The sequence below is a fragment of the Ruditapes philippinarum genome, unplaced genomic scaffold (genome assembly GCF_026571515.1).
Source record: "Ruditapes philippinarum isolate M1 unplaced genomic scaffold, ASM2657151v2 ctg5811_1_1_1_1, whole genome shotgun sequence".
Classification (NCBI taxonomy): Eukaryota; Metazoa; Mollusca; class Bivalvia; order Venerida; family Veneridae; genus Ruditapes; species Ruditapes philippinarum.
In genome coordinates this window covers 58930-86661 of record NW_026858951.1, presented here as the reverse complement: position 1 = coordinate 86661, position 27732 = coordinate 58930, and the positions used below count along the sequence as shown (strand labels likewise).

Below are 27732 nucleotides of genomic sequence, written 5' to 3'. Positions count from 1 at the left end.
TCTCTTAAACTTCTTTTCAGCTGATCTGTAAAAAGCAGAAAAAACATCATTTTTTCCAATCAATAGATTTTGTAAAGTCTGACCACTTTGTCAACAATTAAAGCCCTAGTGAATAAGGTGACTCTTAACCACTTGCTGAAGGTACGAATCTTATCGACGCGAGGAAGCTATTCATCTAGGTAACGGGACGCCCGTGCCTTTACTCAGGTGTCCTCTTTCACTAGTCAAGAATCGGTATAATTGTTATAAGCAATAAGCAATATCAATTAATAAAATACAAATTTCTCTATCGCCATCACCCCAGTTAAATACATGAACCGATTGCTATATGTAAAGTGTCTGAATATCATTGATACCCCCAACGTCTTAAAGTGAGGCTCACGTCCTTTACAATATATTTACAATAATCTATGTCAGGCTACATACCTGTGAGGAAAAATCAAAGCACAGAAAGCGCTGAATTTGTTTGGGTGAAGGTTGTGAGATTATAAACTTATTTGTTTGTTTGGGGGCTGTGTTCCTTGAACGCCGCCTTTCCTTGATGATCTTGTTTATCATATTTTGTATAGTGCCACCAGTGCTTTCCAGCGTTTTAATTGTAGTTAATTGGCTTTAAGTCTAATTGCAACACTGATATTCAATTCAATGTTTATTTGATCTAAACAATTTGAAAAAAAGAGTTGCCTTCCTGGATTTGAACTCCAGACCCCTCGGCCACGGTGAAGTTATATGTAAAAGGCCTGAAGAAAACCATAATATTCTGAATAAGGGTTTGTAACCCTTATTATTTCGACGCTAACTGTTGTTTAACACAGATGTTAATAATCATGGAGCTTATTATAAGCATGTATATCTATAAAGGATAAAACAATATTAGAAATTTTCGACCTTCGGGAATTATTTTGCTTGAAAATTAATGCGCCTGTCATTTGACCATCTTTACGCAGTGATCTCCCCTGAATTTTTTCGGCGTTAGTGTACATATAAAGGGAAGTAACCGCTTCAAAAAAGCGGCCTACTTTCGGCATTTGCAATTAACAGCATCAGACTCTGAAATTTCGCTACCATTATTTGTTTGGGCTGACGACCCAAACAAATAAAAGCCGACCCGGGACGAGCGTGAGAATATGTATTTTTTTCGCCATAATACTAGGTTTGAACAATCAGTAAATAAGGTATTCTATAGCAGTGTGCATACTTCATTCACTCAGGTTTTCGATACGGCCCCGTGAGACTGGGACTTTAATGGGACATTGACTGAGATATGCATTATTATGACACAGTAAGTCCATTAGCTTGTAGTTCAGCCCTTTCCCGAGATTAAACTAATACACCTATAAATACATAGATATAACACAATACAAGTAATCTATAAGGAACCTTATAATTGCTACAGTAAGCGCATGTCGTTCAGTTCTACTCCTTTATGATACTATAATAACCTTGGACTTAATACTGATAACCACGTGGTTTTAAATATAAATGAAGACAGAGGGTATTATCTTTGAAAATGTGAAACGAATGTATATATGTGTCATTCAAAGGGAAATAAAGTATGTTTTCATGCGATGGCATGGGCGAGTGATTAACACGTCGGACTTGAAATGATCGCTAGCCGCATAGGCTCAAACCCCGTCGGGAGCAAAATGTTGTTTCCTTCATTACTAAGTACTTGTTGGTTCCAGGAACGGATTCGATAGTGTAGCTTCATACACAATCGAACTGAAATAACTATTCCTTATATAAACCGAAGTCTATTTCGGTAAATTTTGATTGAATATAATTATGTCGGACAATCATAGTCAATTTCAAAATATGCACAGATGTACACTTATTGCTATATTCGAATAAATGGCAACATGTTAACAATTTGTACTTTCGGTTTCCACAAACATAATAATAAGTATAATAAAAGTATATAAATAATGTTCTGTTACCTATTATGTCTGTAAATATACTTAACTTAGGTGGACTTTTGCTCGATGTATTTGATAGTTAAACTAGTCTTCAACGCCTATCAATAAATTACTATTTGTTTACATGTTAAGTTTCTTAGTGTCGGTCAGGCCGAAATACCGTATCAGTTTGGTGTATTCTTACTAATATGTTGGAGGTCCTTACCGGAAGAATGACGGACGTTTACTCGATATATTTGTATAAATATAGTCTTCCACTCCTAGCATTAAATTAGTATTGGTTTACATGTGTAGTTTCTTAGCGTAGGTTAGACCGAAAAACGTATCCGTTCTGTGTATTCTAACAATTGTGTCCGAGGCCATTTCTAATATCCAGTTTGACTTTGGCAAGGAGAAAATAACATACCTGATTTAGCTTGTTCATATTCTAACTGTTTCTGTTGACGTGCATCTTCTATCTTGAGTCTTTGATTCACCTACAGCATAATAAATAATCAAAATATTTGTCTTTAGTTCGGTAATTCTCAAAAATATTGTTGTAAATAATCAAAATATTTGTCTTTAGTTCGGTAATTCTCAAAATTATTGTTGTAAATAATCAAAATATTTGTGTTTAGTTCGGTAATTCTCAAAAATATTGTTGTAAATAATCAAAATATTTGTCTTTAGTTCGGTATTTCTCAAAAATAGTGTTGTAAATAATCAAAATATTTGTCTTTAGTTCGGTAATTCTCAAAAATATTGTTGTAAATAATCAAAATATTTGTGTTTAATTCGGTAATTCTCAAAAAAAAAATGTATTAAGTCTGGATATCTTAAATACAATATCCATATATATCTAAATAAAACCCATCAAATGAAGTTAGTGCTGAGATAAATTTTATACCTTCATGAAAAAACAATTATATTGGTATGGAGGAATTTTCTACTCCAAGAGAAAAAAAAACTGTTTTTTTTGGTTGACATTTTCGGTGCAATTTTACATTATTTAGTAACGATTATTGAAGCTTTCTCAAAGATGATGGAATTGCAGAATAATTAAAAAAAAACATATTCAAACAGTCTATAGTCCATTTATATTTATCAGTTTCACTTTGATACGTCTGCAATGCGATTGCAAAATTAGCGATTCACCCTTGTGTTTGTGTGTGTCTGCATGCGTTCGTGCACGAGTATGTGTGTGTGTGTGTGTGTGCGTGCGCGTGTGTGTGTTGGTGGGTGTGTTATATACATAATATAGGGAACTTAAAACATCTTAATTGTTAAAAACCACTGGTGAAATTTCAACCATATTTCCAGGGTTATATGGATTCCGTCTATAAATCAGGTTGTCATAGCAACCTAAAGGAATTATAAGAAAAATACCGATAAGACCTAGAGCATAAATATTTTCAAAAGACATTATCTGGAGGACCACTACAAAGACTCCTCAAATTATAACATAGGTGACAAAATTAACCGGGAGTAAAATGTATTTTTCTGATGTGCATAAAGTAAAAACAAACAACATTTTATTTTATTCAAAACAACAAGGGCTGGAGCGCAGATATTTAGTATGAAACGTTTTCTAGTGAACATCTATTAACATTATTCAAATTGAAGCTTTGGGGTCAAAATAATCCCCGCCAAATTGGGACAATTATTTACATAAGTAGGAAAATAAAGACAATTATTGACCCATTTGGCGGGGCTAATTTTGATATATATAATAAAAGCAAAAAAAAAAAAGTTTTTTTTTGTATCTCTTTCTATAGTAAATACTCCAAAAATGTTATTCTTGAAAACTTTAAGCAATATATCTTACAATATTTAACAAGAAACAAAGACTGGTGGATGTAAAAAAAATCAAATTATAGCTATGGCGTCAAAATTCCCCCGACCCCGGGGAAACATAGATTACATGTAAATTCTCAACCAGTGACTTTTGATAGTAAACATTGACTACAATAGCAATCATTGACTTTCCATTGAAACCATACTTTACAAAAAGCAACCGATGATTTCTATAGTAACCACTAACATCCATAGCAACCCCTGAATGACATAGCAACCACTGACATTTTATATCAACCATTTAATTCTATAGCTACCTTTTACTTCCCATAGCAACTATTGACTTACATAGAAACCATTGACTTTCCATGGCAACCATGGCTTTGGTTAGCAACAAGTGAATTTTCATAGCAACCAGTGCTATGTGATGTCAACCAGTGACTTTTCATGGCAACCATAGACCAATGTAACACCCAATGACTTGCCATATAAACCAATGACTTCCTTAGCAACAAATGTTTTTTTAAGGCAATCAGTGACATTCCATAGCAATAATTATTAATGACTCATATAGATACCATAAACTTTCCATTACAAAATAGACTTATATAACACACAATGCCTTGTCATAGCAACCATTTCCGTTTCATAACAACAATTGACTTTTCATAGCATTTAGTACAGTGTCGAAATGTAAACCATTTCGTCAATGCTCAGAAGTGCTTTCAGTACTTTGATTTTGTAGTATTTTATTTTCATGCCGAACCTCAATTTTATACTAAATCCAATGTAAATTATTTAATCATCTTTTTGTAAATTCAGAGTTATCGAGTGAAATAAATTATTTCAGTATTTTTATTTATTGCTTAAATTTCTTGGTATCATTCCAAGCATTTTGACATATTTTTCATAAAATTCTGTCCAGTAATAAGAAAGTTAGATTTTTGTGATAAAGTGCAAATTTATTTATGGTCTATAAATTTGATATTACGGGCCTGTATATTTTGTTATACATGCGTTCTGGAATGCAAGAAAATCGTGAAAGTTATGTTTCACGCTTTCTGCTTAGGGTAAATATGCATATATATTGAACGATTTTAAATCTTCTTGGGGACTCACAAGACGCACAAGGTCATTATGACAGACAAATTTATTCTTGTGGTGTAAATTTTTAAGCTTGCGCAAGGTATATTGTTCTTTTCTTGTTGTTTTATTTAGTAAACTTTTTGTTATTTCAGAATATCGTAATTCAGATAATTTTTCATTACATATTCGTTTTATAGAAATTTTATTTTGCATTTTGACAGTAATTTTTCGTTCTCTAATTTTTCGTCTTCTGTAGATTTATGACTAGTGTTTCATTCATTTCTTGAATATTTGTAATCTGCTAATTATCATTGATAGTTGTTGTATGTTTGGAAGGCGATCAACGCCTTGAGTGCATGTTCTTTTTATATAATTCTTATTTCTTTAAGTAATTTTCATATCACTTCATCATCATTATTTATTTTTGTACGAAATAATATGGATTCGATTCATGGAAAGATTTCGTCGATATTTAGGTGGCACCCGGTCTGGCTTCAAGTTTTATATCTTACAACGTGCTACAATATATAATCAACGTTGAATTAATTACACGAGAGTGTATGGCGTTCCATAATGGACATTATATGCTTATAGGAATCCGGCAAAGCTCCGGCTATTCCAAAGGAACATACTTATACCCTTATATTTGTGTACCATGGATATTTACTGTGTTTCATATTTTGTAGCTTCTACTCGGAGGATTCACCTTCAATTTTGTATCACGCATGTGTTCAACATTGCGACGATAGTGGATATTGTGACGTAGCGACGCAGTCTTTAATCTACATTCTGTAGACAGTACAGAATCGATCTTCCTGCTTTGAATGGGCCACATCTGGAGATTGTGACGTAGAGACCCCACATCCAGTCTTGGATCTACACTCTGTAGACAGTACAGAATCGATTTTCTGCTTAAGATGGGTCACATCTCGAGCATCAGTGTATTTGTTTTGAGTTAAGCCACCGGGACAATGTGACAAAGTGCTATTCGACAGGACACGGAACTTTAATATATTTTGTTTTCCCCTTTTCCTCTCTTCATTTATTGCTCATCATTTAATTTCATTTATGAATAGTCATTTATTTTTTGTAAATATATATTTAAATAGTTTATGCTGAGTTGTGCTTTGTTTTGTATGGTAGTTGTGATCAGTCTGTGTTCCAACGTAGTCCATAATGTGACATAAAGCTTAATGGCATTCACTGACTTCTGAAAGCACTCAGTGACCAATATTGCAACAATTGATTTGCCATAGGACCCACTGACTTCCATATCAACCAGTTACTATTCGATGCAACACGTGACTTTCATAGCAACCAGTGACTTTCCATAGAAACAATCAACTTTCATAGCAATCAGTGACTCCTATGGCCATTATTTGCCTACCATTGTTACCATATACTTCTTTCGCTCCCAATATACAGTGACTTGCCATAGCAACCATAACTTTCCTTAGTATCCATTGAATTTCAGTAGCAACCAGTGATCTCTATTGCAACAATTGACTTACCATAGCAACCATTGACTTCATAGCAACCACTGATTTTCCAAAGCAACCATAGACTAAAATAGCAACCATTGACTTCGATAGCTTAAATAGCAACCATAGCAAAACTTAGCAACCATTAACTATATATACCAACTGATGACTGCCATAGCAACCGTTTGCTTGCAATAACAAGCAGTGTCATCATAGCAACCATTTGCTTTTCAAAGCAAACTGTAAATTTCCATACCAAACAGTGACTTCAATAGAAAACATTGACTTTTTACAAAGCAGCAAGCGATTTCAATAGCAAACATCAACTTTTAATTGTCACGATTGAATCTACCGTTTAAATCCGATTTCCATAGACACCACTGATTTTATATAGCAACCAGTGACTTCTATACTAACTATCAGTTTCCCTTAGCAAAAGTAGCCACTAATACATTTGCACTATTTCAGATAAAAATATGACGCCTGCGATATCCGTTTTAGATTTTATATCTGCATTCGCTTATATTTTTCAATCTCACTTGTTCCTTGTCATTATGATATATTTATATAAGGTGTGGATAAAAAACCATATGTTAAACATCAGACTTTAAAAAAACAAGGTCATAACATTGTAGTGAATTACGGTGACAGGATTTTTATTTCCTCAAACAAATTACTAATGTAACTCAAAGTTGCAGTAGGCTCTATTTTACCCCAAAGGTGCTAGTGGCATTTATTTGACCTTAAATGTGTCTAACCTTCTTATTTATGCAATGAAATATCAATACATGTATATTAAAAAAAAGAAAAAATGAAAAAAAAATATATTGATACAGTAGACAAGGTATGCAACACCCGAGTACGAAAATTATGGGTATGTTAGTTCTCAGTATCAAAATTTTCCACCGGGTGGTAATATCGTCGGATTTTCGCATGGAATCATAGTCCTTTAACATATGACGTTTCCGTTAGTACTACGTACACTCCAACGTCTTATGTTATAGGACTAGAGACCGTCATGACATGTACATTGTAGCCTTGTATTTACGCTTGAAATGCATCAACAAAAAGATCAAATGAGTCGAACACAAATGCAAACAACTGGATTTTATATACTTTAAAAATGGTTTTATCCACCACGAGTGGCACCTAGAACTATGTGCCTGTATTTTAAGAAAATTTCTATATGTAAAAGGTAATTTCTAAATAGGAAGTGTTCTCCCGCAACACTTGCGTGGTTCCCCGTTCTGCTCTTTGTTAATGTATGTGAAACGGAAGCCGGGGTGTATTTCCGGTTAGAATTGCCTTCTAAAAATGTTGTCTACATGTAGAATATTTCTTTATATACAGGCGCATAGGGCTAAGTTCGACTCGTGGAGCATAAAACCATTAAAATGTATGTAAAATTCAGTTGTTTCCATGTGTTTTCGACCCGTTTGATACCTCTGTTAATGCATTTCAAGCGTAAATACCAGGCAACAATGTACATGTCAAGAAGGTCTCATTTGAAGGCCAAATCAATGCCACTAACATCTTTGTTTGACCCATGATTATGATTTACATCACCCAGGCAATTTGCCATAAGTACTAAATATCTTATACAAAGGCCATTTAGCCCCATAACGCACAATTTATTATTGTAAAATAGAATAATTTATATTGCTTTTGAAGAAGATTACAAAAGGCAGTTCAGGCTAATTTGTTTGTTTTTACTACGCACTTAAGGGAAATCCATGGAATTAGGATAATGGCAATTTAATGTTTTAAATAATCGGTCTGAAGAAACTTTAAATTCGTCTTAAATTTATCTAAAAACAGTTTGACTTCTTGTCAAATTTAAGGGGAAGAACTGAATATAAGAATAAATTTAAATTGATATAATCAAGTAACTATTTCCAAGTGCTTCTAACAACAATCATGTGTCTTTATAAGCTTTCTCACTGCAATACCGTATAAGTGTTTTATTTTTCTGCGATGCCTTTATTTCTGCGTAGTCTGTGATCAATTATAGCACCGCAAAAATAAAAACTGCAGAATATTTCTCCATGTTTTTTATGCTCCCCGAAAAATTTCGGGGGAGCATAAAGTCGGCGCCTTGTCCGTCTGTCCGTCCGTCCGTCTGTCCGCACTCACAGGACAGTAATTATGTGGCTAGAGGGACAATAGGTAACTGTTCTTTCTCTTTGATGTCATTCATTCCGTAATGCTTCTATGTGGCTATTTATTTTGTATGGCTAAAAAGAACAACAGAGAGAACAATAGAGTAACCACATAATTACTGTCCTGTGAGAACGTCCGTCCTTCCGTCCGTCCGTCCGTCTGTCTGTCCATCCGTTGTCTTGTCCGGAGCATAACTTGAAAATCCTTGGAGATAATTTGTTGAAACTTCATACAGTGGTAGAGGGCATTGAGGGGAAGTGCAGTGTTAAAGAACCATAACTCTATTTTGCCCGGTTTTTGAATTATCTCCCCTTATAGAAAAATCTTGTCCGGGGCATAACTCTAAATCTATAAGAGATATCAACATGAAACTTTGTAGGTGAATAGATCTCAATGGGTAGATGTGCAGTGCATAAGACCAATAACTCTTTTTGTCCTAATTTTAGAGTTATTGCCCATTGTTAATTTTAACACTTTGAACTTTGTCCGGAACATAACTCTAAAACTATAAGAGTTATCAAGATGAAACATTGTAGGTGAATAGATCTCAATGGGTAGATGTGCAGTGCATAAGAATAATAACTCTTTTTGTCCTAATTTTGGAGTTATTGCCCTTTGTTAATTTTAACACTTTGAACTTTGTCCGGAACATAACTCTAAAACTATAAGAGATATCAAGATGAAAAATTGTAGGTAGATAGATCTCATTGAGTAGAGGTGCAGTGCAAAAGAACCATAACTGTTAAGCCTCATTGTTTAATTATCTCCCCTTTTAGAAAAATCTTGTCCGGGACATAGCTGTAAAACTATAAGAGATATTAACATAAAACTTTGTAGGTAGATATATCTCAATGGGTAGATGTGCAGTGCACAAGAATCATAACTCTGCCTAGCCTAATTCTGGAGTTATTGCCCTTTGTTTATTTTTACTTTTTGAAGTTGTCCGGGACATAACTCGGAAATCATAAGAGATATCATCAAGAAACTTTGTAGGTTGATAGATCACATTGATTAAAAGTGCAGTGCAAAGAACAGTAACTCTGTCTTGCCGAATTTTGGAATTATTGCACTTTGAACTTTTTCCAGGGACATAACTCTGAAACTACAAGAGGTGTACTTTCCTGTGTCCAAAACCTATTTGGGGAGCATCACCCAGCTCAAACCGGGCTCTTGTTTTACTTGTTATGATATGCGTCTTACATTATCATCTGTCTCGTATTAAGTAATAACGTCTAACGGATTATAACGGTTACCGGATCATCGAGTTTTATAAAATTGCTGTCGGCTAAGTATGTATATGTGTTTGTAAGGATGTACTTAAATTGTTAATAATGCCAAGTTGTGCATAAAGACTTATCAATATGATACATAAATCAAGTGTTTTCCAGGATACTGAAAGGTTTGTTTACCACTTAATTATGCATTTACCACTTAATGATTCAAACCAATTTAACCCTTATACTGCTAAATAATCGTCGTATACTTTAATTGTTGTCTGATTGTTAATTATTGCGCATGCGTGGAAAAAATGGACACAAAAATCAAATCTGAGGAGTATTTGGATTAAATTTTTTATTTATATGGTGTGACAATAGTTTGATATATATAAAATTATAATCAGAAAGCGAGTATATATGCAAGTGAAATGACAAATGACGTAAATGGGTAATAAGAAGGATAAAAATTCGCCTCAAGGAAAAGACACCCCAGCTAAGAGGTCAGTTATGGCGCAGAATTATTCTCCGAGTTTCAATTCATCGAAGTGTTTGCCAATGCAGAATACAGGGCAACCTTCATATATTATAAACCAGAATGCTTACAAGTTTGGCAACCAGAGCCCGACAAACATTTTACAACAACATTTTCCTCAACCTAATTTTCAAGGGTCATCAGGGACGCCATTAAACCAAAACCAACAGGAAGTGAGCAATGATCAGACAATGTCATTGATATTACAACAAGAGCTGTCGGTAGGACAGCACGCTCGACTATTCTATGTGCTTGATAGTATGACCCTCCAATTATGACCCTAAGTGCATGTGTAAAGTTTCAAGTAAATATCTTTGAAGACCTTTAACCTTTAACCAAAATTTCTAAGTTTCAAAGGGGCAAATAATTCTGCAAATATTGCAGGCAGAGTTGTGCAATTTTGCAAACTGATGTACATTGTTACTATAAAAAAGTATTTTAAATTTCAATTGAATATCTCAAGCAATAATTGAGATATTTGAATTTACAAAAAAACTTTAACCAAAATTTTTAAGTTCCAAAGGGGCATAATTCTGTCAATATTGTAGGCATAGTTATCCAACTTGTCAATCTGATGTACCTTGTTACTATAAATAAGTATTGTAAGTTTCAATTGAATATCTCAAGCAATAATTGAGATATTTGACTTTACAAAAAACTTTAACCAAAAGTTCTAAGTTAAAAAGGGGCATAATTCTGTCAATATTGTAGGCAGAGTTATCCGACTTGTCAATCTGATGTACCTTGTTACTATAAATAAGTATTGTAAGTTTCAATTGAATATCTCAAGAAATAATTGAGATATTTGACTTTACAAAAACTTTAACCAAAAGTTCTAAGTTAAAAAGGGGCATAATTCTGTCAATATTGTAGGCAGAGTTATCCAACTTGTCAATCTGATGTACCTTGTTACTATAAATGAGTATTGTAAGTTTCAATTGAATATCTCAAGTAATAATTGAGATATTTGACTTTACAAAAAACTTTAACCAACGCAGACGCCGACGCGGACGCTGACGCCGACGCCGACGCCGGGGCGACTACAATAGCTCTCATATTCTACGCATAGTCGAGCTAAAAACTAGAATGTATCGATAAAAGATTAGGCCAACTGGACAGTATAAAGGTATCGGTGAACAAAATAATGGTAAAAATGGATACGCTCGATAAAAAGGGTAAAGGTCATGGAAATGAAAGTTTCCGAAATTGAGAAGAGTAGGGGCTTTTGATTCAAATAACGCCGACTCCTTAAAAGAAAAACAAAAGGTTATAGAGCAATTAGTGAACAAACTCGAGGCTAGGCAAGAGATGCAGAAAAAGAAGGAAAATGAATTCCAGGCTACGCTGCTGCAAATGAAAGCAAAAGACTTACAAAACAATCTTATGTTTTACAAAGTGCCCGAAGAAAAAGACGAGACTGCAGACATATGCAAAGATAAAATCTTAAATATCATGCAAGAAAACATAAAATTGACGAAGCGAAGCATAATATCAAAATAGAATCTGCGCAAAGAATTGGAAAATACGGTTTTGGTAAAACAAAACCAATACTGGTTAAATTCGATTCCCAAGAAGACAGAGAAAATGTGCGTAAATCAGCGCCTAATTTGAAAGATACCCATACGGGATAAGCCCACAATACCGTAAAGAAATTCTGGAAAAAAGACGCAAGCTTGTCCCTCTGATGAAAGCAGCAAAATCAAGAAACCAGAAAGCGTACATTTCTTGGGACAAATTATATATCGACGGCAAACTACACTGCCGAAGCGCAAGGGGCCGACGGGCCGTCGCCGGACGCCGGCGGAAGTATATAGGATGAACGCGAGAATAATATTGATGTTTTATGTTGGAACGTCGAAGGTCTGACAAACTTAAAAAAGGAAAACAAAGATTTTTTAAACACTATCGAGGGGTATGACATTGTGTGTCTAAGCGAAACCTGGACTACAAAACTTCAAAAAATGACTTAAAAGGATATAATGCTCCTATTCGTTCATACCGTAGTTTTCAAAACAGAAGAGCCAAACGATCAGAATACTCAGAATTAGGCCGAACTATTTTATTTGGTGACCTTAACAGTAGAGTGGGACAAAAGAAGGATTATATTGAGCTTGAAAGCGTGCTAACACAGGATTTAACGGACAACTTGAATGACTCTCCGCCTCCACGCCGATCTTTTGACCAACGATCAAATCGTTTTTGAGATCTTTGTAAAACGGTAAACGTGTATTTGTAACGGAAGAATTAACAATGACCCAGGGAAATTCACGTGTATAACAGCAAATGGCGAAAGCGAAATTGACCTTGTGTTAACTAGATTTTCAAACTTTGAATTCCAATCACGCTACAGTATCGTTTTCAATTAAAGTAAATAATTACAAATATGAACCGAAAGTGCGATCTTTTACCTGCTCGAAATGGAATAATGAATACCGATAGGAATTTCGAGATAGTATGACGCAAAATATAGAAATTTTAAACGGTATTATACTGCAAAGTGGACCAATTCAGTGATTTTATTTTGTCGAAAGCCGAAAAGTTTTTTTTTTCAAAAGAAAGTATATATATCCGAGAGTTGTATATTAAATGAAACTGGACACAATAAGAGTAAATTGTGGTATAACAGTGAAAGCCGTGAAAAGAAAACATTGTATCAAAATGCATTACATCAATTTATATGTGATAGATCCACGGAAAATAGAATGATTTTATTGCAAACGGAAAAAAGACTATAAGTACTGTTTACGGAAAGCGAAGCATTCTTTAAACATCAAAAGGTGTTCCGAAATGAACAGATTGCGAAGCAGTAAACCAAAGGAGTTCTGGAAACTATTCAAAGCAAAGTTCAGGCAAAAAGCAACGAAATTCCGCTTAAACAATTCCAGGACTATTTTATGTCCTTATCATTGTCAAATGGATTCGAAAATACAGAAACTCAAGATTTTATCAGTAGTTTTGACGAAAACACGTTATAAGGTACAAATACTGTCACATTTGAAGAGTTAGACTATCCTATAACTAAAGAAGAAATACTAGCTTCGGCTAAACGAGTTAACCGAAATAAAGCGCCCGGGATTGACAATTTATTGTCTGAATATTTTGTAGAAACCCTCGACATAATATTACCGCATGTGAAAAAATTATTAAACAAAATATTACAAACGGGTACGATTCCTGAACAATGGGCGAAAGGTATTATTGTGCCAATTTTTAAGAAAGGTCAGACAAATGATCCGAATAATTATAGAGGGATAACCCTTGTTAGCTGTTTCGCAAAATTGTTCATGTCTATTATAAATAATAGGCTTAAACTATGGTCCGACGAAAATGAAATAATCTCGGATTCACAGTTCGGTTTTAGGTCAAACTTTAGTACCACAGACGCAATATTTGTTTTAAATGAAGTCATCCAACATCACCTAAGGAACAAAATGAGACTGTATTGCCTGTTTCTAGATTTGAAGAAAGCATACGATTTTATTGACCGTTCATCACTATACCTGAAACTCATTAAAAATGGTGTAGACGGGAAACTGTTTCAAATTATACGTTCGCTATACGCAAATGTTAAATAACCACAATAAATTCTAGGAAACACAGGCAGTGGACTAAAAACAGACATTAATAAAAGAAAAAGTAATTTAAATAATCCGAAACATTTGAAACAAATTTATGATTGAAACAGTTTCTCACTGACAGACTTCCAGCAAAATAATTGAAAAAAAAACAACAAAAGACAACAAAGTGTTGGATTCTAAGAAAACCAGTACCTACCAAAACCTGCAGCTAGAAAAAAAACTGTTTGTGTTATAGTGAATGTAGGGTATTCTATTCTGTATTGGACTAAAGGATATGTATTAAATTTTGTGAAAGAACGTTTAATGTGATACATTAACGATAATTTTATCATAAATATGTTATCATGTTAAACTCATAAAATTCCGTCTCACACATTCCTGCCCCGAATTCCATCCCCGAATTCCGCCCAGAATCTTGTTTGACAATTCCGCTCCAAAATTCCGCTCCGAAATTCCGCCCAAAAATGCCGCTCCAAATATCCGCCCAACTCATTTGCATATTTCGTCCCAATTCCGCCCAGAATACGTCCCATTTCCGCTTGGAATCTGGCAGGAATACGTGCCGCCGAAAGCAAATGATTTAACACTTTTATATTTGGGGGAGAATTTATATTTCTAGGCGGAATCTGCCATTGAATTCCGCCCCATTTCCATGCATGAAATTATAGGGTTGTTCTGTTGATTATAGAAAAGCGTATGCCTGTATTGATAGGTCAAGGTTATGTTATTATTCAAACTTATAAACACAGGTATTGACGACAAATTTCTGTCAGATATAAGAACAATGTATAACTAGAAGAGTTTTTGTCACAAAAGCATATGTCTCCCTAAAGTATTGATGGTCACTTATGTGAAGGTTCGTTGAAATCCCACTAGTAGCTTGACCTATGAAAGCGGGACAAGATCTTTTTATTTATAGCTCTGACGGCCATTGTGTGCACCGAAGAGGAACGTGCCGGTATTGTGTACAACAAGGGATGGTACTGATTACTCCTGCAAAGTTTGGTTGAAATTCCACCAGTTATTTGACCAGTGAAGACTGGACAAGATTTGTTTATTTTTAGCTCTGGTGGCCATTTTATGCAGCTAAGCGAAACGTGCTGGTATTGTGCACAACTGGAGAAGGTACTGATCACAACTCTAAAGTTTTGTTGAAATCCCACCAGTAGTTTGACCTTTGAAGGCCGGACAATATTTTTCTACTTTTAGCTCTGGCGGCGATATTGTGCGTGAAGCGGAACATGCCGGTGATGTGCACAACTACGGATTGATCTGATCACTCCTGTAAAGTTTTGTTAAAATCCCACCAGTAGTTTGACCTGTGAAGGGCGGACAAGGTAAATGCGGACGGACGGACAGACGGCAAAGGCAAAAACAATATATCTCCCAAAAATGTTGGGAGAAATAATGAGATGAAATAATTATTAGTGTGTGTTAAACATTTAGGAACATTATCTGATGTCATTAAAAGTAACATTAGTCTATTTTGTTGGGCGATAACTTCTCCAATATTTTTCTCTCAGTTATTGCATGATATCGAATTACACGTGCAAGAAAATATTGACGTTGGTTTAAGTATCGACAACATATCAATTTATTTATTGTTATTTGCTGTGGATGCCGCGATCATTTCAGAGTCTAGGTCCGGTTTATATTATATCACTAAGGTTTGATTGTTAGTTAGTTTATTGTCCTATTGTTATCGTTTGAATTTGAAGTTAATGTTGAAAAGAAAAGGTGGTTGACATAGTTACATAAGTGAATGGTTTTATAATAATAAAGTAATCGAGATAGTAAAAGAGCTAGATTCACTAACCATGGATTTTTGCCCAAGATTTTGGCAAAAAGTAATTTGATGCAAAGTTCTTGTTTTTAGGTTTTATTTATAAGTTAAATCCTTAAACTGTTTAAAACATATGAATTTACAGACATATGTTTACATTAATAATGATTTATGTTCTATGGAAATACCCCTTTTTCCAGCAAACTTAGAAAAATTCACGTATTTTTGGTGTTTTATACGAAAATTAAAGTATCAGCACAGTCCAGACCCAACAAAATCATTACACCATTGTGTTGTAATGTATCAGAGGCTTCAACTATATCAATATAAAGTTGGGGCTTGCCTGTGCTCTATTCCAAAATTACATTTTTACCTAATATCTAGACGTCATTTTCTGACATTTATTTCATTAAATGCAAACCATGGAGCATGTTTTTTGCACTCAACATTACTAATTTGTGTTCTAAGTTGTTGAAATATGATTCATAACATATATTTTAATAAAAGTTTGCAGGAAAACCATTTCTAGTAAATTAAAGGCACTTTCACTAAAATGAGTACGATTAAGTTTTGTTACGAGTTCGACGGTTTCCACTGTACCGGTTGTAAACAAAACTCTGGCAGATTAAAAGAATTATATGTAAACGTTTATAAAAAATGCTGAAATTCTGTTTACTGTATGCCTCAAATATTCTTAGAATAAGCAAGGTGTTGTTAAGTAATTTTATTGATTCATTGAAAGATGTTATGCTGTTCAGGCTATTCTATTGCTGAATACATGATCTGGATCCGGTTCTTTCGCCCTCAAAAAAAAAACAACAAAAAACAAAAACAAAAACAACCAAACACAACAACAGCAACAAAAAAAACAACTGTGGTCGCTTAAACACAGTGATGAAGAAGTGTTCATGTCTTTTTCAAAAGGTAGTAGAAGGATTCGATTTACTTTGTGAAAATAAAATTGATGCAAAACAATTTAAAGATACTGCATGTAGAGTATTTAAACTCTATAATTCCACATCGTCTGCATTGATGTATATGTAAAACTACTTGTTAAATGATGTCCTGACATCTCGGAATGTTGCATTAGCTCAGTGGTAGCATGGGAGCCTCGGTGAGCACAGTGGTAGCATGGGGGCCTCTCACCGAGGAGATTTGAGTTCAAACCTTGATCATGATTTCTTTGTTTTGTTTAGTTTTAATAATTAAATAAATAGATAGTGCTTTTTTCAGTAAATTATGTTATTTAATAAATGTATTTATTCCTTGAGATTTTTAGCATTTTAAGCCAGTGCTATTTCATAACTATTAAGGTATTAATGATTTTTAGACATTTAATTGCTTAAAAGTTCAGCAAGAAGTTTTAAATCTTATTAATTTAGCATTATTCTCATTAAAAATATTCACAAGAAATTGCCAAAGCAGGAAATATGTTAGGAGTCAACGGACGAAATGTCTTCAGTAGACTTTCCCAGGATGAAAAGAAGCATGGTATTAAGCTGTAGCTGTTTCCCATAATAACTAGACAGAAAGTCTTGACTTGTCCTTTTTCACAAAGTATCCTTTTATTTTGTGCATGAAATTGCAGAGCATACATGTAAGCAGCCATAACTACATGAATTGGATTATTCACATGATGTGTATTACTGCCCTTTGTGCGCTCATAGTTTTAATGTGTTCCGATGTCTCCACCGTTACTTGGTACCTCGCATAAGGACACAATGAGGAGTGGTGAGACTCAGTCAGGAGTGAAAAATTGGGCTGATAATCTTGCTAATCATGTAGCTGTATTTTGAAAGCATGGCCAAGGTTCGAAGACCGTCCATAGAAACCTCTAATTACCTCTTATGGGTCTTCCTCTCCATACTTCTATGTCTCAGACTGTTGATGCTAGTGAAATTCAGTCCATCAAATCCACTTATCAAAGTTCTGATCCAATAGTCGCAGATTCATCGAGTAATCCCTTGAATGAAACTCTATCTGCTTCTTTCCCCACTTCACATATTTCCCCTGAGAAGTATATAATCCAAGCAAGGAGGAAAACAGTTCTTGACCTATTTGCCAAACCGTTTTGTCCCAGTCGCCTAGTTCGGAACAAAAGACAGCCAAAGTCGTCATCATCCCCTGAGTGGACGACATAAAACTTTGTTAGCTGATAGAACTTTACCCAGATTGTAATTGTTTGCTGCAATTGTTATCGTTCTTGTGAGAACATTTTTTTTAGTATGAATTATTGTTTGTACTCTGATCATATGATTGAAAATGATAGTTGAAGATGCATGATTTTGTAGAATTTTGTAAACTAGAGTACATAGATTTGTTGTGAGTTTTGCTGGAAGAATATTGATATGTTGCTTATCTGTAACTGACTGATTTAAGATGTAGAGCGTCTTTGTAAAATAAAGGTACTATTTGGAATTCAATGTTCCTTTCGCTGCGCCTTATTTTTTTTCTTTTATTAGATAGTCTTATTTTTCACAGACTTGAGTGCCATCTGTGTATTAATATGATGTTATCTTAATAGTATATCATACACTTGTAGGTGATGTTTGTTTTTTTTTCGATAAGATCAAACCTCTACCGAGATTTGAATTATTTATAATATACTCGTACTATATGAACAATACAGGCCTGATGTTCATTTAAGTACTTTAATAGTTTTTGAAACAGCTGATTTACCAGAAGGTAGAGAATTTATTTTAAATTTATTGTGTATGTACACTTTTGAACTCTATGTGTAAGTGTCTATCTTAAGGAAGCATTTACATTGTAAGATTTCTTGGCATTGGTTGTTTCAAATGTCGGGACGACATTTTCCCTATGAAGGTGGGGGGGGGTGTCGCAGGGTCATATTAATGTGTTATATGTTGTTTGTCACTGTATGTCTCGTATTGTACACCGTAGATTATATTATTTACATGTCCATGCCATGTCTGTTGTATTTTGTAATGTATATATCTTGTGAAGTCCTAGATTTATGTCCCCTTTTCCTTTATTTCATCCATTCATCCTTTTATTCATTTACTCATTCATTCATTTCTTCTTGCATTCATTTATTAACAAGTATGTACTAACCACTGGTATAGGCCTCAATCCTTAATATTCTATTTCCGCACTTAATACCTTCAAGCATGCGCACTCGTATTGAAGATTTTCATGGCGCGAGCCAGATTTCATATTGATTGATAATAAATATTTTCTGAGAGTGCGTCTCTGTATTTTTACAGGTAAATATGAATGTTTGTATTGATCCCCATACTTGCTATTCTACATTTTGCCATTTTTTTAATTTTGTGTCATTTGTCATTCATTATTTTGTATTTGCACTCGTACCGAAGATTTACCTGGCGCGAGCCAAACTTCATATTGATTGATAATAAATATTTTCTGAGAGCGCGTCTCTGTATTTTTACAGCTACCCTCAAGCCCAGAACCTTTAGCAGCACCCTTCCCTTATACTTAGAGTGGTATTCGACATGCGTACCAATATATCAGATATCATGTTCGTCAGAACTTATGTGATTGTAATATTATCCCCACCCTTTTACCAATTCATATTCTGACGGTTCTTCAAAGACTGTCCGAATCCTATTTCAGTTGATATCTAATTTAGAAAGTTCCTTCCCATTTTGTTTTTTTTCTTATTACCAGATTTATATTGATATTTAACAGCCTTGCAGGGACTCGAACCCCTGATACTCGAAATACAATATCGCAGCTCTTCCCACTGAGCTATTCGGCCGCTTACACTTTATCTCCCCTAAATACTGAACAGTTCTAAACCGTAAAATACTTCCCTACTATATGTACAAATATTTTCTTGAATGTCCCAGGGTTACAGATTATTGTGAATTAAACATTGGGCTATATGTCAGTCACTGGGTGAAACAAATGTGCAGCCTGACAGGGACTTCAACTCGTGACCCTCAGAATACATACCGCGATTCTACTTACTGAGCTGTCCGGCCACTTACACATTTTATTTATATTGTGCTTAATAGTAAACACCTCTAAACCGTGACGTAATCGGTTAGATAGTTTTAAAAAAAAACAGGTAATTAATCTTCAATTAACACACATTGAAAACAAAAAACACATATAACATTGACAAAAATTACAATAACAATATATTACGAGTATTATACAAAGTTTTGATGTAGTGGGATAAGACATTTATTGATAGTTCAATTATGTTTACATGTATAGAGAAAACATTACAAATATATTTTACTATTTCTATATTTTTGTACAAATACAAAAGCTAGCCTCCTTTTCTACATTTGTGGTAGCTGATTGGTGCCATGACGTACTGTTGCTTCGCTAGGCACCTGGCGAAAACTCAAAAATACGACTAAGTAGTTTTGTCGAATTTTTGCCCGGCGCCCATGGCACTTTGTTGTTTTCCCATGTCTTCGTGCAGTGCAACATTTGTGAGTGTTTATTTGTTGTTTTTTTCAGAGCGTTTTTCGTATAAACTGAAACGTTCACCCTACTGTTTATAGGGAATATAAGATCACATTTGAATAATCGTTATATATAAAATATAGTGAAAGTCTTATATAGAAATGTTTTAGGCAAAATTAGACTGTCCTCAAACAAACATAATTTCGAGTTAGGAAGACATAATAATGTACCAAGGAATGAACGAAAGTGCACTTTATATTATATGAATGATATAGAGGAAGAATTTTACTTTAACATTAAATGTCTGATATATTCTGAGTTCAGAAATCAATTCATTCCAAGATATCATTATTGCAACACAAGTATGTTTAAATTCATTTCGTTAACGCAAACAGCTGGTCACAAGAAAATACTGAATGCTTCTCAAATAAAATATAAAGTTGCGTGTCTGTTTTCCAACACATAACAAAATATAAATATGTGTACCTTGTTGAAATGTTTTGACAAAAATAATATTTTTAATTCTACTAAGTCTAATTTCGTTTTAATTAAGTTTTGTTTATTTCGCTTATTTGTCGGTATTGTGTGTTTTTTTTTCCTTTAAATATAAACGTAAAAAATCAGTAAACGTATTTCTTTTCTATTTATATTGATTATGAATAATTACGGGAAGTGAATGCTAAAATACTTGTTATGTAAAGTTATATAAGTTCTTCCCCTTCATTTGTCACAATCACTTTTTTCATTAAAACTGCGAATTTTCTTTTTTGTGGAATCTATTGGAAGGCATTACCGAATTTCTCAATCTTGTATTGTACTTTATAATTTGATAATGTTAGGTAAGGATAGACAAATTCTTGTGAATTATATACATGTATTCATATGCTTTTTAAGTAATTTCGTATCTCATTAAACATTTTTCATGTTTCATAAACCATTATTTTGCAATTTAATATGTTCATGTCATGTGTCATTTATGTATCATATGTTGTATTTGTATATGTAATATGATGATAAGCTTTTGATGCTTAAACCAATAAATAAAGTGTATGTTATCTTCTGTTCAGTTAAAAATGTGGAATAAACCGACAGCGGGCATCATGAAATTGCAAAGATTGCTTACACCATTATGAACAAGCTAATACTGGTCTATCATACAAACGATAACTCCATTAAAATCATAGTTGTATTTACATGTTATGTTACATTAACCAGAAGTAAACTATAGAAACTTTAAGTGTTACCTCTTTTTCTTTGGACAATTGTGTTTCAATGTCAGTTATTCTGTTTTTAAGCTCCTCATATTCATCTTTCGTTACAGCAGTTTCTTTTATTTGCCTTAGAATTTCACCAACGCCTTCAGTAGTTATAATGAAGTCCTTTGTTTTCAGCTGATGAAAAAATAACAATATGTCAATGTGACCTTCAGATGTAAAAGTGTAGGTTTTGATTTTATCTCTTAAAACCATGCAATATAAGGTCAGACTTCATTTCAGTATTATCTCAATTGTTATTTTATTTAAACTTCCATACTCATTCTTTTTGAGGACTGTTGATGTCCGCTCATGTAACAGGATGTGTGGTAAAGACATCTTATATCTCAGACATTTCTATTTTTCAGCATTTTATTTTTTACATATTTCTAAAAACCTAAAATCGGTTACTTAAAACAATTTCATATTTGACTGGGTTGTTTATGACTTCACAAATAAAAGTTAACTTAAGGCAATTGTTATTCAAATTGACAACAATGAAACAATTTCAATTACCCCAAATACGTTCTGAATGAATATATTAAATCGAAACTAAACTTCATCAGGATTTCAACTTACTTATTCAAAGAATTCATTATTTGCACTTACATCTTGAAGTTTACGGACAGCTTGTTGTGAAGCTGGATGATGCACAAGCTCCTTACTATCTTGTAGAACGGATATCATATCACAAATGTAGGAATTAGCCTCCGTTTCCTCTAACTCCATATTGCTTGAGTGAAAAATCTTATTGCGATAATGTCGGACCTGTTGAATTGAAAACAAGTCTAAGTCAAACATAAACACATAATTATACTGTTTTCAGCAATAAGAATTAACAGTACTCTTAGAAATTAGAATTAAAAATGCCAAGCAAGTTAGTTATTCAATTGCAACTCCTCGACACGGTAAACTGAATTAATTCACACGCGAAACAAAAGATGCACAAGTTCACATGGTGAACTACATTCCTGTAAAGTGTTTTGACTCTAGTTAAATTACTGTTAGAGCAATTTGTGGACGCATGCACGGACAGACAAGGGCAAATCTAAATGTCCCAAAACCCTAGATTCGGGGCATAAAATTTACGTAGATATAACATCATCTACTTACTTGAAGTATTCAAACTAGCAAGGGTTATGGACACAACATAAAGTTTAAGGCTCGCTAAAACATTTATAGCTAATCACTTAAAATTTTGTTGCATAAGAATTTTTGAATCATAATTCACTGCAGCAAGTTGTTTCTCTAGCAATTAACTACATTAGTCTCATAATTATATGGACACAACGTCACCTTGGTGCAGTAATGGGATAACTCATATTTAAACAACAATCAGAAAATTAAGCTTTACTATAAGATTAGTTTATATAAAAGAGATTATCTTCACCTAAATGCAGTAAAGTTTAACTCTAATGATAATTTTTTTACGAAAAACGAAAATGAAACACATAGTACTTAAATGCATTTACCTCTAAAAAAAGATTGTTTGGTGCTGTAACATTGCATCCAATATGATTGTGAAAATATTTGTTATTTATTATAACATGGAGTAACCCTGAACAGTCCGTGTCAAATGCCGATGCTTTGTCATTGTAACCAGGAGCATTTATAAAGCATTTACAAATGCTCCATTTGTCAGTGGACCAAATAGCTGCATCACTGTTTTTCCAAAAAGGTGCTGGTGGATTTGATGCATGATTCCGTATAATGTTGTCGTAGATGGCACCACATACGTTGTTTGGACAGGGTTTCTTATTATTTGGAAAGCAACAGTTACATTTATCTTGCCCCAAGGGACATTTCCCTTTTGAGACTCGGACGTGGTCTGGCTGGAGAGTTGTTATCTTACAGAAGCCACATGCTACATTTGGCTTCGGATTCTTTGTTTGTTGAATATATTTTATAATATCTTCATGTTGCTGTTTTCCTATGTCATCACAAAACTGTGCAAGTCCCTCTTTTAGATAACCTAAGCCCAAGCCAGCCTTGACCCACTGTCGGTATTTGTTGTTCTTTAAATGTTTCTCATGCGTCATCGCACCAGCTAGAAAAAAAAGAAATCCATCATTTTTTACTACATTTTGTAAGAATCCAAGGAAAACCAATATAAAATACGACTAAATACAACCATTTGTTTGCCCCGAAAGCTAAGCCCAATTAAAAGAATTTGATATTTAACTTACAATGAAGGCACAATGGAAAGAAGTGTCAAAAACGACCCATTTGTGCTTTCCCTAACATAAGATGTTGATTGGCAGGTCTTTGTTTTTCATTCATACACGTATGTCAATAGTTTTGTGTATGTTGTAAAATTTGTCATTGCAATGTTGATGAATATTTTATGCTGAAATAAATCGTTTTATATCTAACTATGATCCCTGTCAAAAGAGGTTCTTGTTTGCCCTAGATATCACACCTGAGACTCATTGTTAGAAATAGTTATTATTCCTCAATTAAAAGTAGATAATTGTGTTTCATTGAGACATGTCTGACATGGTCTGAAACAAGAAGCGTATTTTCGTAAATACGCCAGCAGAATCTTCACAAATGAACATCAATCAATGTATTTTAGTTAATAGATGATCAAAAATATCCAATCTATTATAAGCCTGCAAATCAGACTTACATTTTATGTTTACGCAAACTGAACGGGCAGTTTTTTGGTTTAAAACCTCCGAAATTAAGGGAAACAATTCAATTCAACTGTTGGTCGAGGCTTAAGAAGCGCAACATTGTTTTAAAGGTCAATAAAGGTTGTGTTGGACCCTGTACTTTCATATGTCTTATATGTCTGTCCCAATTACCATGGTTTTCGCTTCAATTAATGCAATGACGATAGGTGCAAACTTCTATTGAACAATATCTATAATTGGAATCATTTCGTATTCAGAAATAGTTATTGTGCTCCGACCCATACAAAACAATCATAGCTATAACTAAGAAAGAGATGATTGAGTTCTACGCTTGCCTAATCTGATATTGTGAGCCATAACTTTTTCACCCTAAACACAAGTGACGCTTAGATGTTGTCCTAGTAAATTAACCATTATCTAAATATCCTGTATTTTTGTTGGGTCAGAGCTTACATATACTATTTCAAACTGACCATTCTTCAAAGATATAGTTTTTCTTTGTAATAAATGTGGTCATTACATAAATTTACGCTCCCCGTTTATTACATTTTTGTCCGTTTTACGAGAAATGACGTTATTGTTATTTCTTTGCATCAATATGGACGGTTAACTTTTTGACACCGTGTATTTTTATAGTTTGAGAGTATACTCCGTTACATAGCTTTGAAACTAAGTTGTGACTTGGTTGTCTCTTACCTTGTTCCTTTGCCAGTTGCTGCGCCATGTCCGCTTGTTGTTGTATGGGTATCACAGGCGGTGGTGAAGGAGCCCTAGCTGGACGTGTAGGCGCTCTTGGTGTGGGTGTAAGTGGCATAGCCAGAGGTGGAGGAGCCTTTGGTGTGGGTGTAGGTGCTCTTGGCGTGGATATAGGTGGCATAGCCGTGGGTGTAGGAGCCCTTGGCGTGGGTGTAGGTGCTCTTGACGTGGATATAGATGGCGTAGCCGGAGGTGTAGGAGAACTTGGCGTGGGTGTAGGGGCTCTTGGCGTAGATGTAGATGGCGTAGCCGGAGGTGTAGGTGCTCTTGGCTTGGATGTAGGTAGCGTACCCGGAGGTGAAGGAGCTCTTGGTGCAGATGTAGGTGCTCTTGGCCTGGATGTAGGTGGCGTAGCCGGAGGTGTAAGTGCTCTTGGCGTGGATGTAGGTGGCGTAGCCGGAGGTGTAAGTGATCTTGGCGTGGATGTAGGAGGCGTAGCCGGAGGTGAAGGAGCTCTTGCCTCAGATGTAGGTGCTCTTGGCGTGGATTTAGGTGGCAAAGCCGGAGGTGTAGGTGCTCTTGGCGTGGATGTAGGTGGTGTAGCCGGAGGTGTAGGTGTTCTTGGCTCGGATGTAGGTGCTCTTGGCGTGGATGTAGGTGGCGTAGCCGGAGGTGTAGGTGCTCTTGGCGTGGACGTAGGTTGCGTAGCCGGAGGTGTAGGTGCTCTTGGCTTGGATGTAGGTGGCGTATCCGGAGGTGTAGGTGCTGTAACCGGAGCGTAGGTGCTCTTGCATGGTCAATGCACACAATTTATCAATCGACGACAAATTTCGTGAGAAGCACACAGTAAGATGTGATTAGATATGATTTGTTTTAATGAAATAATTATTCTGACCTTTATAGCGCAATAGAGTTAACTACCGGTTTATATGTTTTTTATGTCCTATGTGTCTTAAAATACTTATTTTTTCTTATTTATAACTATTTTCAACATTATTGAAGCTATGATTTTTTTGGATTTTTTAGTATGTTTTGCACTCATTTATTTTGGTAAAGGCTATATTCTTTTGAATATTATAGCATAAAATCGGCTATTTTTCCCTCTTTTGCCAATGTTATAACGGGGCCAAAACCATGCGTTAACATAGTCACGCGCTCTTGTTATAGCCCGGTTTTACCTATGCGCAATACATACAGGGCCCAGTAAACAAACAAAAAAAATGACGATTTGGACTGTTTGCCAAATAGTCATGCGCTCTTGTTATATTGGAATTATTAATTCGAGGGTCTCAGTCGCATAACGGCGAGCAGCATTCAAGTAATTATGCCGGCAATACGGCGTATAGACATCGCCGCTTATCTTGGTTGTCGCCCTTTCTTAGAAACTGACAGTTTTCAATGTAAACAAATAGAATCTGTCATTCAGTTTAATCCCCCGATTAACTTACAAAAATGGAAAGCACAAAATGAATATAAAAAAAAAAACGTTGTTTTATTGACGTTTATATTGATAAATGTCCTGTATGTTTCTTTGAGAGAATAATGTTTTATGCCTGATTTTTTTTAAACTTGCGTGCTTAAAAAAAACGATTCTGAATTTGAATCTGATGTCACTGATCTTTTTCCTACCGCCAATCTGTAATCATTCTAGGAATTTCTGAGGCGTCTGTTTTGTCTTGGGGAGATTACAGTAATGTTATGTTTTTCTTAACTTAATATATCCCCAAAGTTAAACTTTGTTAAATCAATTAAAATTCGAAATTTCGTTCGGTTCTCAAGTTGTTGGCCCCGGAAAAAAATAAAACGCATACCTAAAACATGTAGAGTTGGATAAATACCGTTCAAGCACAAGGATTTTATGTTTGTGTTTTTATATAATATACATCATGAATCTGTTTTAAAAATTTTATGCTATAATAGCGTCAACGCACGTTTATTTCGTGTTATAAAGTCTGCAGAGTCCCTCGGAACTGTTGGAGCCCTCGCCCTACCGGGCTCGGGCACCAACCGTTCCTCGGGACTATGCAGACGTTATAACACGGAAAAACGTGCGTTAACCCTATAACATAATAAAAGAATTAAAATTCAGATTTCATTCTGATTTGAAATCAATAAATGTCATTTCAGTGCTGTTAAAGACTATGCAAAACAAAACAAATCAGTGTTTCTAAATTGTTACATATCAGTGGAGACAATTTTGCAAGCACTCGGCCATTTTCATTAAAATATGCATCAAAAATAAATAGTTACCGTGGATGTGACGAGAACCCATACAAGCTAGTGTGACTTAATTTTACTAAACATTAGTTATATACTCCATAGTAATTCTCTTGAATAATATGACGGACAAAACCGAAGTGGGATCTAATATTTAAATGAGTGCTATAATATATTCATAACTAACAGGTCAATAAAAACAGACTATATTCACTAAGCAGGTCTTTCTTCAGAAACTAATACCTTCAAGCCAAATCTTGAACTTTCAAAAGAGATTATTATGTCCTCCATCTGGTCAAGGCTAAAACCCATCTGACTGTCACAGGTAACCTTAAATAGCATGTGGGACAGCCAGCATGGGTCTTTGTGCTACACAGATGAAACATTCTTACAATCTATCCTGAATTGATACTTAACACAGATTTATAAGTACAATTATTTTTGCAAATTTTTGAGTACTTAAAAAGTAGGAATTTAAAACAGAAAGTGGGATTAACGTAGGAAAAAGAAGGGACACTTATTACAATAGGAGAAAGTAGGAACAACTTGACAGTCTCTATATAGTCACTCTAGAATTAAGTGGAAATTTTCCAAAAAGGGATTTTTTTAGAAAAATATTTTTTTTACCTCCTTGTTTTTTACAAGTTTATTTATAAAAAACCAAAAAATTTTTTTTTTAAAAAAACTTTTTTGGAAAAATAAAAAAAGAAATTTTTTTAAATTCATTTAAAAAATGGTTGGTTTTTTAAAAACCGGGGAAAAATTTCCTTTGGGGAAAAAAAAAAAGGGGGGAATTTTTTAATAATAATTTTCCGGGGAAAAAATTCTAAATTTTAAAAAATTCCCGGAGCTTTTTGGAACCCAATTTTAAATATCAGAGCAGAGGTTTTAGCGGCATTGAAAACTTTAAAACGTGAAAGGCAGGCTCTATTGATAATTGTTCATTAAATCAGGGGATATATAAGTAATTTATTTATTATAATGACAGTGTAAACATATT

General features: G+C 34.4%; 1 protein-coding gene and 1 long non-coding RNA gene across 2 annotated transcripts; one reads left to right on the top strand and one right to left on the bottom strand.

Annotated features, from left to right (window-relative positions):
* On the bottom strand, nucleotides 1-27074 carry LOC132754765 (uncharacterized). Its single transcript, XM_060745453.1, has 7 exons — nucleotides 26976-27074; nucleotides 24516-25302; nucleotides 22656-23230; nucleotides 21793-21951; nucleotides 21175-21321; nucleotides 2323-2392; nucleotides 1-1722 (listed from the first exon to the last, which is right to left on the bottom strand). The coding sequence occupies exons 1-7, from the start codon at nucleotides 27072-27074 to the stop codon at nucleotides 1586-1588; spliced, it is 1974 nt and encodes a 657-aa protein (XP_060601436.1). The 3' UTR covers nucleotides 1-1585.
* On the top strand, nucleotides 4606-5886 carry LOC132754762 (uncharacterized). Its single transcript, XR_009629122.1, has 2 exons — nucleotides 4606-4875; nucleotides 5462-5886. It is a non-coding gene; the product is annotated as an uncharacterized LOC132754762 (long non-coding RNA).
* Nucleotides 27075-27732: the final 658 nt, after the last annotated feature.

What these genes read in the sequence shown, in the direction of transcription:
- LOC132754765 (XM_060745453.1), bottom strand. Translation starts at nt 27,074, where the DNA reads ATGCTATTTAAGGTTACCTGTGACAGTCAGATGGGTTTTAGCCTTGAC. An exon ending in GCAACTGGCAAAGGAACAAG is followed by an intron (nt 23,231 to 24,515) that starts GTAAGAGACAAC and finishes TTTTTTTTCTAG; the next exon opens with CTGGTGCGATGACGCATGAG. An exon ending in ATATGAACAAGCTAAATCAG is followed by an intron (nt 1,723 to 2,322) that starts GTATGTTATTTT and finishes TAGTTATTTCAG; the next exon opens with TTCGATTGTGTATGAAGCTA.